Here is a 13,105-nt window from a genome sequence, read left to right on the forward strand (position 1 = left end):
AGCTTAAATATTTATAGGGATATATCAAATGTAAATAATAAAGCCTCTTTTCATTGTGTGCAAGATGCATAGTGATAATCTCTGTATTTCCCCGAGGAGGAGAGGCAAGCACCAAGTTTCCAGTCGGCAGAGCATCCGCCCCCACGCACGCTCCTTCAGATCTGCACTTGGGGAATAAAAGTTAAAACTACAAAATAATGTCACAGCTTCAGAAGCGCAATGGAGGGTTTGATCAGATTAGAACAGATGAGGGTCTTGCTGTCATCTGGAATATGCTGTGTTAAAGAGAAGACAGCAAGCCTGATTTTGATATGCAAATGTTACAGATATAACTCCCCTAGATGTTAGTTGTAGAAAATGCTGATCCAAGAAAAAAGGGGGGAAAAAACCCTTTAACAAGGCATGAGGGTAATTCAAAGCCAAGTACTTTTAAACAGCACTTAACAAGTCCCTAGAGCCCACTCAACAGTGGGCCACCCCAGAAGTGCCATCTTCTGCCCCTCAACAGCTTGAAAAAGTAGTAATTGCAAATCCATTTGCATTTTTCTTCTCAACATGTCCATGTTCATCATTCAGCAATGCAGGGGAGGAGAAAAAAAAAAAAGGCAAGCAGCAAAGGAAAGGGAACCCTCCCCAAACGTGAGGATAACAGAAGAAGCCAGCCCCCCAGTCCCCCGCACCCCTGTGCTTGCACCTTCGCCATCACTTGTTTTTTACATTTCGCTCCTAATTATGTTGCATCTATTGCCATACACTTAATTAGCTGCATTAATGTGATTTCTTTTCACATAGTCAAGCAATTAAGAGCTATGATTGAGTTTCATTCAATTAGCCTCAACAAACATGCTAATTGATGTCCCAGATGCAAATGAGGTGCAATGAGAGAAACCTGCTAGCAATTGAGAGTTGTGGCAGGGAGACCCACAGCTCTCAGCTTGCTGACAGCAGCACAGCTTAACATGGCTCCCACCTTCTGCGGAGCTGCCTTCGGAGCGGGGGGTGGAGTGGGGGGAGACAAGCCATTAGTGCCTCAGTTGTCCCGAATAGATCCCTACAGGAATAACGGGCAGTGCTGAATCAAATCAACATCGTCTCCAATTCTCACGACAACGGCTGGTATAAGCCGGAGAAGAGTGTAGCGTTTTCCTGCAGCCGGGCAGGCATTACAGACCCCGTGAACGCCACAGTTTCTTCAGCTAAGGACTATAAAAGGTCTCCATCTAATCTCCGAGCTCATGAAATACCACACAGGCAATGGCCTGCAGTTACCGGTAACTGGCAACTTAATCTTAGTCAGCTGTGGGGCAATGCTGCCTCTTCAAGTTACGGCCAGAACACATCAATCAATCAATAATCCCTAAAAATACGCTTGCTATATTGATTCTCATTGCTTTTCATCCTGAGGTTACCGTTAGCGGTTTGCTCAAATATAGTGCTGCTGAGGTGTTAATTTGACTACTCAAGGCCATTGACCATTATCTAGAGGACTAAATAAACTGTTAAAATATCAGCGAAAATCATAAAAGCTACATTGACCGAAGATGACACAAAATATTATTTGACAGCACCACAAAACGAATTGCCTGCAGTAAGAAAGAAAAGATGTGCCATGACACAGAGTAAGATTACTTTAGTTCTGCTCTTAATACAGCTCTCTGTTTACAACAGCAGAAATTAATTTCACCAATTAACTGAACAGAAGCCTTTCAGACATGCAAATTGAGAAAACGGGTATGATGCTGTTTTCTAAATAGACCTACCAAAAAGAAACACTGCTAATTTGGGGGGACTCTTTTGTTTTCAATGCCAGCAGTTATTAAACTTCACAATGGCTTATGATTGCCCTCAAAGCCAGAGAAGATGCTCCACCAAGGGCCACAAGCCCAACCCAGGCTATGTGGTGCTCCCAGCTAGCTGCCTACTTTCTCCCAGCCGAGAAGACTGAAGACAACAGTCACACATCTTTTCTTCCACAGCCACGCTTAGTGCTGTTGCTGCCTGTTTGGCCCCTTTTTCAGGGGAGGAGGGAAACATGGGTCAGATTGAGGGAAAGGCAGAAGAAAGTGCTGGCTGCTGCTTCTGTAAAGCTGCGACTCCAACTCACATCATCCAAATCTACCACAGTTACCTCAAACACTTCACCGAAGGACCGCAGAGTATGTGGCGGCCTGGTTGCTCCCTAGAATAATCCTTAAGTTTAAGACATAGCTCAGGTATGAAACACTGTGGATATCAAAAACATTATGCAGTTTGAGGATTTTCAAATGTCTCTTGCATTAGAGACTGTCATCTTTGTCACACACAAAGAAATGCCTTTCTGCTACCTAGGTTGTATTTAAAGAACACAGTATTTTTCATTAGCAGTGTATTAGCCAAGAAAACGTGTATGAATGCTGAGTTACTGAATATAATACTTACTGGTTAGTACCACGAGAGCTAAATCCCTCATACTTTTCTGTATAGCTGCCTGCATGCAAATCCCTCTGTCCTTAAGGTAGGTATTTTCCTCTTGATTTGCACAATTGCAAAATATTTTCCAAGGTAACAGAAAACACGCCTGTGAAGAATGAGAGCTGAACCACCGAACTCAGCCAGGTTTCTGCCGCACTAAGCACCCGAGCGGGCAGGCGCTCTCTGGCAGCCCGCCTGCGCAGGCAAGTTCGGTTCTGCTCTGGCAGCAACAGAAGATGGAATCGAACTCCTTCTGATTGAACTTGCTTTGGACTGTACCTCTGTCTTGGGATTGTAGTCAAAAGGCTAGTGCTGCAACCTAGTCTTCTTTGCCAAGAAACCTCAGCAAGGAGGCAGAAGGGCCAAGTTGTAGAAGGCAACAATTAGGGCCTCCTGTGGCTGGGCTCAGTTGGACTGTGGATAGAGTTACCTTGCACAGAAATCCCCTTCACTGGAGTTATATTTATTTTTTTTACATCGTGGCACTCTGTGAATAGGACTCAAAGATCACATCAAAGCCCCTCATTTCAGGATTGCCATGTGTCATAACGTTAACATACAAAAAAAACCCCTGCCATCTCTCTCCTAGAAAGCCTCCCCATGTGTTTCTTCCCCCATGTACCTGTCCAACTGCCACCCTTTTCCAATGCACGACATACCAAACAAGACAGACTCTGGGAGAACAATGCCTTTCCATGTCTTTAACGGTACGCATATACAAATGTCACACTTTTTCTCATTTTTAGCTATTAAAATCTCTCAGAAGAAGCCTGTTTTTCCAACACTAGGGACCAGTTCAGGACCAAGATCCTTCCTGGATCTGCTTCTGGTTTACACTGAGCTTCCAAGAAAAACACCTTCATTTTGTGCCAGTTTTTCCCCACTGTTCAATCAGACAAAACACTCCTAAGGTTTAATTTACTGAGGCTGAGACAGTGTTTCCTCATCTGAGGCGAAATAAAAATTATTAAAAATTATTAAGGAAAAGAAAGTTTATGGTTGCACCTCTAGATGACATTTTGAAGACTGAGTGGGTGGCATATTTTTTGAAACAAGATTCCAATTTTGTGAGCTGACCTACTGGACCCACAAAACCTATTGTTCACCCTCAGCAACAACTGCTTCCGAAAAACAAAACCCAATCCCCTTCCCCCCAAACCAGACCAAAACCCCCAAACCCTCGGCAGACCGGTAAATGGATGGAGCCTTGACTTTTGTGCCTCTACATGGCAGTCAGACATTTTTATTGCAAAACACCGTCTGGAAAAGATGCAAAACAAAATTGCTAAACTGCAGAAAGAAGAAAAGGGGGGGAGGAAAAAAAAAAAAAACAACAAAACAAAAGGCCCCCTTCCCTTTGCTTATTGAGTTCAAAGGCATAACATGCAGCACCCTGCAGCAAATGGGAAGCTACACTAATTTTAAAGCCATAAAACGCTATAAAGTGCCCTGCGGGGCAGGACTACACTGAAGCTAGTTGCACCTAAATAAGACATGGTTCATTTACTTCGCAGCTTAGCCTAATGTAATCATCAGCGGATTTCTAGCCTAGAGTTGTAACAGGCAAATAGCCGATACTGCGGAGGCGACACTCCCAGCCATTGAGGGGCCTCAGCTAGATTGCTGTTGATTAGAAAATTTTTCAGTTTTGACAAGCACTTAATGAACATAAATCGCTCTTTGATTGGTTTCCATTTGGGGCCACAGGCACACCTAAGAAGAAACAAAAGTCTCCAACTCCTCTACCCCCCTTCCCGGGAAGGACCTCAGCAACAAACCTACCATCAGGTTATGAGCCACAGTGGAATATATTCATCAAATGTTCCTGTTAAATTAGCCATCCTCCCCTCTCGCATATAAATACAGGCATAATATCTTTCAGCTTCATAATATATAGTTAATCTTAAGAAAAGCAATGAAATGTTATTTTCTGAGGAGAACATAGGAATGAAAATGCATTCTGGAAAACACTGATCACCCTAAAGCGCTCTGTCCTGACAAAAAGAAGGTCATCTCAAATCTGTTTTATTCACATTGGGAATCAAGAAGATTAAATTTCAGTAATAAAAAGCATTGACTGTATCTATACTATGGTGTTAATCAGTTCGATCAGTGTTGCAGGGGCAGGAGAGGAAGTTAGAGCAACACTTTCAATACAAAAGCCGTTTCACAAAATGTTGGGGTTTTTTAAATGGATCACTCGTTTTCATAAAATTTTCAGAAAATTCTTCTATCTGCACTTCCCTTCTCACTCAGACTTTGTAACAAGAACCGCTGTAAAAACAAATCAGAGTTTTACCATCCTGAGTAATTTATGAAGCATTTATACCCACAGCAGTTAGCTCTGCTGGACAGGAAGCTCTAATTTTATAAAACCCAGTGATTAATTAATAGCTCGGCTTTTGCCATTTAAATTGCAACTCATTCGGACACCAAAAATTTTCCCTGCCTTTTTGAAGAGGGAGTAGACGTGACACTGAAATGTGCGTTTGCTGTTCCTTGCTACATACTGCAAGTTTGCACAGCTCTGCAATAGCAGTATTGTGTTTGTCACAATATCCTATGCTAATGATGTGATAAATCTTGTCATGCCCTCTGAAATGAATAGACTTGAAACAAAAAATGCTTCAAGTTCGCCTTGTTTGTGCATTCGGTGACCTGTGAGTATCCGTAACAAGTCATGGAAGTGATTGTAAGTAGTTACTGTGGATAACCTTCTCCTTCCCCACCAACTTGGATTACATATTTGAGGAGTATTTCACAGGGTGGCTTGCTGACCATCAGTAACTACAGTCTGATTTTGCACTAAGCAGAACAGATACAATGGCACTTTCCAACAAGCATATTTGTAGTTTGAAAGGCCACAAAGCCAGGGGGCGGAAAATAATTTGCCTTGACAGCTATCCCAAATGACAGATCTCACTTAAGGACTACAAACACATTTTAGCTTCTATTTTCCCCATCTGTCCTTAAGTTTTTCTCCCAAACTGATCTTCACTCCATTACATCTTTAAGATAATAAAGAAGTTTTCCAGGAAGCTATGAAGTGAATGAGTGATCTCTACAGCTGTACCACTTTATAAAAGCCTCTTTTGCTTTTAAAACATCGCAGGTTGTATTTTTTATGTTTGGTATCTTTACCAAAAAAAGTTACAGCAGCATGATTAACCCTTATTTTTTCCATAAAGGTCGGTTATCCTCTAGCTATCCCTAGAAGCAAATTCACAGTGAAACATGCTAGAATTAAGAAAGGAGAGCTCTGGGAAATTTAAGTCAATACTGTTAGAAAGGAGAATGTTGCTCTGAACACGGCTTCAATGAAAAGGCTTCCAGAAAGAGTGACAGTTGTGGTGAGTGGAAAAAATACAGCACCAACTCATCAGCTGTAATAAGCAATTATTATACACATATGTAACTGTTCCTATCACTCAGTTTTCTATCTTAACAAATGTTGTAGGCATATTAATGAATGCAATAACTATAATAAAAACATAACACATGCCTTAGATTTATCTTCATCACTATTCAAACTATATCCTCATTTTTGCTCTGCAAGATTTGCTTTGATCACTACTCTTTCAGGAGGCAGAGATTCACCTTATGTGAAAAAGCAACATATGCATATCCTTTTGTCAGCTGAATACATATTGACCAAGGCCTGATTTGAGTTGTTCATAAGAAAGGCCAGCTAGAAGGTCTTGCAAAGCCAGCCAATATCCAGCTTTACGTTCCTTCGAAGGAAAATCAGGGATAAAAAAAAGGGCATATAAAATGGTATTTTAGAAATATAATAGAAATATTCATGCTCTTATAAAGCAACACAAACAACACACTTTGGAGCTATTAAACAGCCTGAGGTAAGCACAACCCTGAAAATAAGGCTGAACCAAAACGATGTCTGTAAGCAGTTACTCAAACATGATGGGGAGCGCTGCTCCCTTGGCCAGAGCAACACCCAGCTCTGCTGCCAGACAACCCTGCTGCCGACGGGCCACACACAAAACCAGCACGGAGCCCAGCTAGCATGGTGTTCTCTTAAAAACGAGGAGATGTTACTTTATGTGTAAGCAGGCTTTCCATTTACAAATTATTCCAGAAAATAGTATGAACTAGTAACAGTCAAAAACTTCAACTGCAGCTCTAATGAAAACGCTGCATATTAGGGAACTTGAGAAAAGTGCATGGATCTGCAACACTTCCAGATAACAATATACACGGCATTTTCAACAGCCCTCCATTTCTCACCAAGTCTACTTGTCCTGTAGGAAATGGCCAAGCAAGAAAACTCAACTGAAAACCTAGTCCCCCATCCCAAAGTCTTGAAGAGCTTTAAAAGCCCATTAATTAGGCCTGTTTTGTAGAGATGGTGCGTCCATATAATGGATCGTTGGTGCTCTTGCACAAAGTTTAGCCCAGTGTTGGATATGACTCCTCACCAGGCTGAAAGTTTGCACTTTTTTAAAGAAAGTTTATTTGAGGACAGAACAACATTGCTAATGCTCCCTTTGAGCTAGCTCACGCAGGCTGCCCTCCAGTCAGCGCTATTTTTAAGGAAGAGTTTTTGAAACTGTGGCTACTGTCAGATGAATTGAGCAGACCAGCTGAATCCACACACCTCTCAAGGAGTTAAAGAAAACTCCCCCCCCCCCATCACTGCTACAATCCCACACACCTAAACGCAGGTTATCAAACCAGATCAGTGCGGGTGGGAGGCAAGGTTAAAGAGCAGCAATACTGCAACACTGACCTCAGCAAGCAAAAATCAACCTTGTTGTGTAGGTACATGGGATTCACACACCGTGTGTGTTCGAGATGGGCATCAGACTTTCCTTCTCATGTATTTAAGAAGCTGTTCTTCATCCATAAGGTGTCACAGCACTGTGCTTTTATTTGAAATCAAATCTAGAACAGATTAAATATAAAAGAGGAAAATGTGCCCTTCCCTAATAAGCTGTTTTCAGCTTTTTTTTTTTCTTCTTTTAATAAAGGAGGGTCAGCGATGATGATGGGGAGACAAGGCCAGAAAATGGACAACCACAGCTAAAGCTTTGTCATCCACTGACTTGTGGCATGATGGCAACCCTCTGGCAGACAGACAATGGTGAAACATCACCACTTATTCATCAGGACAAGGCTTAGATAAAGAAGCAGAATGTAATGCTGCCCAGCAGGTATCCTGGTGAATACATTTTGGGAGCCCTTGCACATGGCATCCTGCCATTAAAAGCCAAGAGATGCCTAGACAAATTCCCCTGGGTCCCTTTGGGGAGGCTGACACTGAATTTGTCGGCCAGAATTTTAGTCATCCACTCAATGGCTATACTCCAGAAGCGTAAGATGAATAGGTAGCTATGGTGAACTTTGAAGCCTGCAGGTCAAAGTTCTCTCTCATTATCCCCACCGTTTTCTATTGGCATAGCTCCTCAGCATCCCAAGGGACAGGAAGGTTTGAGGCTCTTGAAAAAACTGACATGACCAAGTCAGAAAACAGTAGGGTGCTTATGTACATATATTTTTCTTTCCCCATTTTTCTCTGCCCCCACTTTCTTGAAAAGAAGGAATATGAATTTAGCTATTGTGTCAAACGTCAACCTGGTGGCATTAGTAGTTACTCATTTAGCTGGGACAATACAGCAGTCATTTCAACATGCTGCCCTGCCAAACAGGGCTGACCCTTACAGGGCTACCTGCTTTGTAAGAAAGGTACTAATTTGATTTTCATTCCTCACCCCAAAACCTTTCATTTTGTAGCCAACCCTTTCCAAGGAGGATGACAGTACTGATTTCTGCAATATGGACGCATTCTTTATATTAAAAACACTGCTTTCATGTCTGAGCTGCTGCCAAACGCGTCCGACAGACAACCGATACACTTCTGGCCAAGTTGCAAGCAGTATTTAATACAGTGCTCACTATCAGCCAATAAATATTGTAATATGTTCTTCCAATGCAGGTGTTGTGTTCTGACTCAAACTGCAATCTGGAAAGACCAAATTATCTTCTAAATTCACTACTTCTTGCCACCACTAGAGGCCAGTCCACCTTTCGCTTCACAGAATTACAACTGCAAAATTTTGTATAACCACAATGACCTGCATAATTGAGATAACCCAAATCTAACTAACAGGTCAGATTAGAACCAGGCTTTTTACAAGTTTAGGATACTGATTTAGATGGTTAACAAAACTTCTTTTCTTCAATGCTATTTAATGGGAAGGTTGGTAGGAATAAGGTCCTTATTTTTCAAAGGAAAGTAAGAAATTATCCCAAACAGCAATGCAACCATGAATATCAAAAATTCATCGGTTTCTTGGCTTGCTGTGAAAAAAGCAACAAGCAGTTACAGATAAATAAAAACTAGCAAAACCAAACCAGAAACACATTATCAGAATCCTGTGTGGGGGAAAACCCATTTACTTGGCAATACCCAAGAAGAAATTCTGACTTTACTCCTTTCCTGCCTACAAAGTTATGCACAAACTGCTGGGAGTGCAGTTGACATAAAATATCTTGTCCCGCCTCTTCCTCTCACTGTGATTTGCACAGGGCAGAGAAGATGCTACTCACATACTGTTGCCTGATGGATGAAGAATGCTCTGCAGGGTATATTAACAATGGCTAATTGACAATAAATAGTCCATTGACAGTATAGAAACGTACTGCAGAAGTAGTGCAGCGATTCTTTAAAGGCTGAAGGCAGTAGAAATAAGGCATTAAACTAGCATAATTTGTAAGAGAAATCACATCATAGTGAGATTTTAACATGAATGAGCAGAACCCTAGATACTCCTAGAGAGTAGATTCAGTAAAGGTGTATCAAGAAGTCTGTGGATGAGTATGACATTTTCCCCTGGAGCTGAGTATGGTCACTCACCACCACCTACCCACATACAGGGAAAAGAAGTATGTTACAAACCTCTCCGATCTAAGCAAGGAGGTCTGAGCAAATGGAAATAGGGAGTCGTGTACCTTTTTCTTGGGGGTGGGGGGGGGCACGGTGGGGGATAGAGCGAAACAATTACAGGCTAGTAATTACTTCTTCTTTAAATGGATTCTCTCTAATCTCCAATGGATTTACCTCTAATCTCAAAGTAATTACCTCTAATCTCAATGGATTCTCACTCTAGGGGAGACTATGCAGCTCCAGGGAAGCCTACAGAGGAGGAGTGATCTATTGTCTGCAACAGGCAATGAAAAACTAACACGTGCACAGAAACGTCCAGGAACAATAGAGCACTTTTACAAAGCGAGGAAGGGACTTGGGTGCGGACAATGGCAGCTTGCCCCCTCCTCGCTTGATGACCCAGAGTTAGCCACCACAATCTGCGGGAAACCCATGTAGGAGCTCCATGGGGCCTGCCTCAAAGGCATGCAGAATCCATGCTTCCCTTCTGTGAGCAATACCAATATATAAATCAGGTATTTCAGAAGTACTTCACGGCAGAATTTCCCAAATTTAATGGCAGTAAGAGCGGCCAAAGAGGACAGATAGACTTATACAGTTTCACAAAAAGGAACAGTGAAAACCTTGCTCCAGAACACAAGGGCTGAGGGACAAGATTTCTGATGGAAAGCAGCAATGCCTTGAAGCTAGTTGTCATCTAACTTATGAAATAATTTTTAAAAGACAGGGTCATAACATCAGAAACTATAGCAAAGCATTATTATGGCAGGATCTGAGACTATGAAATCTTGTGTCAAGCCAGACAAAGTGCAAATATTCAGCAGACAGGGAACAGCAAGTTGACGCAAGCACAGCATCAGTGTGGCTGTGCTCCTTAGACATCACCCATCTTAAGCAGAAGTTTCCTGCCAGATCCACGTGCAGGTCTTTAAGCTTCAGAATATATCTACAGAAATGCATCTGATCGAAACCTTGATTTTGCGGTCCTTAATGAAAATATGCCCAGCAGCTCAAAATGACACCAACAGGTTTAGAAACAACTGGCCCTAAAATGTTACAACTGGCCACCCTCTTGATTTTCATATGGGATATCATGAGAAAATATAAGACCAGATACAATTCCAAAGATCTTGGTGAGGGTCATACCACGTTTTTTGTATTGTACTGTTGCCTGTACTACAGGCCAAGCGAAAGAGCTGGGAATAACCTTGGAGTTTCAAGATCTCCGCATTGGCTCTGTCCTTTGAAGAGCTCTGACAGGTCTCACCCTTCCTCCTGCTGGCATGGATGGGGCAGATAGGGTAGGCTAGTTCTGAGTCAGATCACTGTGCTCTCACCCCCAAAACCATACCTAGGGATTGGGCTACACACACTGAGAGGAACGGACAGGATCCTTGGGCAGAGACAACAATCGATGCCTTAACATGACAATATTTGATGGCACATATTTTAATAGCCATACCATTTTCAAAAGGCTGTTCAGAATTACTTCTGAATAAACCATAACCACTGCACACTGACAAATACCAGAAACTTTCCTCATTCTTTACTACATCTAGGACACTTTTTTTTTATAAAATGTCCCTGTTGTTTTTTAATCCTGGGATCAACAAGAATTCCATAAAAGCATCCACACAAAAGAAAAGCTTAAACCATTTCAGCTGCCTCTTGGGATGCAAGGGAATCCCTGTTCCAGGGGATTCAAAGGAACTTCACTGTACTCATACACGTGCGCCAGGGAATTTTATTTCCGATTATACCTTTTTGAGAGGGAGAGGAATGGAGAGAGAGAGAGAGAGAGAGAGAGAGAGAGAGAGAGAGAGAAGAGTTTCTTGACCAAAGAGGGCTCAACAAAAACACATCAGGACCAACTCGCCAACACTGCTTTATCAGGGGCTGATGTTGCTGAACACACAGAGGGCATGGTGTACTTACATGTAAACTAGGATGGTAGGTCAGCACACCGTTGTCACACAACGTCACATATTTCTTCTTCCACTCTTTATTCAATGACTTGCCACTTCGCTTTAGCAGCATACCCTGGTAGAAGAAAAAACAAAAAAGGTTAAATACTCTTTTGCCAACGCACAATTCTTTAAGACACAGAAAGAGATAAATATAATTGCCAACATTTTTAGATATGCTTTCTCCTGCAAGTTACTCATTTTCCTCTGCTTCTCCCATGATGCACATTTTGTCCGTCAGCAGCTTCAGCGGTTGCAATTTAGGAGGACACCTCCAAGTGCAGGTTTCACAAAACAAGTCACGTAAACAGACAAGACTGTATCAGCACTGGCTTTGTCCACCACGTAGAGAAAACCCTTTTGTACTGAATTTCATGCCTCAGGAAAGCACATATTAATGTGACATACAGTAAGGTTGCCCGTACACTCCTAGTTGATAAAGACACCATGCTCAGTGCATTTCCCAGCCCTCTAAAATAAATGGACCCCAGCTTGAGTGAGAATCCTACTGTGTGACTTGCGGTCCCTTCAGCGTGTTCCTTGGGATTCCTTGTTGTCCAAACTCAGCCTCTCCACATGCAGGGAAGAGTATATGTTTATGTTCTCATTCCCTTTTCAGTAAGGTGACATCGGAATGAAAATCCTCCTAACTATTCATTCCATCAAAAGAGATACCAAGGGCAAGAGCAGCAAAATGGAAACAAGACAAATACAAAGTTTTTCCAATAAATTCTGGATAATTTAATGAAAGAGGTGTGATCAGAGAGGAAAGGAGATGAGCAAGGTGAATCACCTTTCCACAAATCGTATTCAACCTATCAGTGATGAATGCTAACAATCAACAGTTGAGATAAAAACTCATCATCATGTTTAAATGGACAAGGACTACTGCTTCATCTTAACCTGTTCTCAGCTTAAAAACAGGAAGTCACTTAGAAAAGCAAAATATAACATGCTGTAGCACACTGAAGATGGTAAATCAAGCCATGCTTTAGCAACGCATTTCCCTAGGAAATTTTAACTTCCAAACCAAGTCAGAAGGCAGCTCCTAATGAATTCACACAGCACTTTGGTTATTGAAAGTCTTACTGAAATGTCCCAGTGGAGACACTATGTACAGTATCTACCAGTGGGACTCACTAGTTCCACAGATCAAGTTCAGATAAAAGTGGACACTTAAATTCATTTCATTTAATCATAACCAGGAATCGAAACCAATACAAACTTCAGCTCTCTAATCCCCATGAGTTTTTCCATTCTCATTTTCCATTGAACTTAAAAAAATGGGAAAACATAACAGAAGGATGCATTATCAAACATGGTGCTTCCAACTCCCATATAGTTGTTTTGGTTAGAGCGGGTTAAAACCTTGAAAGCAAGTTAATGCTATCTGGTTTCCCATTAAACCCGCAGCTTTATAAGCAATCTCTCCACAGATCCAATCCCAAAGCCATGAGAGGACAAGGGGCAGTTCTGTGCGACCAGAAGTCCTTCATAGCTATGCAATTTTTTTTCTCCCTCCATTCCAGATGTTACAACTTTTGGCTGAAGTCCCTCGCCACAATCCACACGAACTAACAACTCTCCTTTTGCAAGCAGTGACGATCCCAGCGGAAAAGCCAAGTTCACAACCGCCTGTTCCTGGACACACACTTTGAATAAAACTTCAGAGAACCACCCCTTCATGATTCAAAGCAATCTGCGGATGGGACCGTAAAGAAAATCTTGTGTTGGATGACTGAATTACACAATGGTACAAACTCCGAACTTTCTGACCCTCTAGAGG

At 41.9% G+C, this 13,105-nt stretch overlaps 1 protein-coding gene across 3 annotated transcripts in view; it reads right to left on the reverse strand.

Moving 5' to 3' along the window:
- Positions 1–13,105, reverse strand: part of AGAP1 (ArfGAP with GTPase domain, ankyrin repeat and PH domain 1) — a 384,460-nt gene that overhangs the window by 133,534 nt on the left and 237,821 nt on the right. For all 3 annotated transcript variants that reach the window (XM_082483168.1, XM_082483167.1, XM_082483166.1), the window contains exon 10: positions 11,291–11,395. In XM_082483168.1, the coding sequence (XP_082339294.1) occupies positions 11,291–11,395 (105 nt within the window). The remainder of the gene's footprint in view (positions 1–11,290; positions 11,396–13,105) is intronic.

The sequence above is a fragment of the Vanellus vanellus genome, assembly GCF_965231255.1.
Source record: "Vanellus vanellus genome assembly, chromosome: 5".
Classification (NCBI taxonomy): domain Eukaryota; kingdom Metazoa; phylum Chordata; class Aves; order Charadriiformes; family Charadriidae; genus Vanellus; species Vanellus vanellus.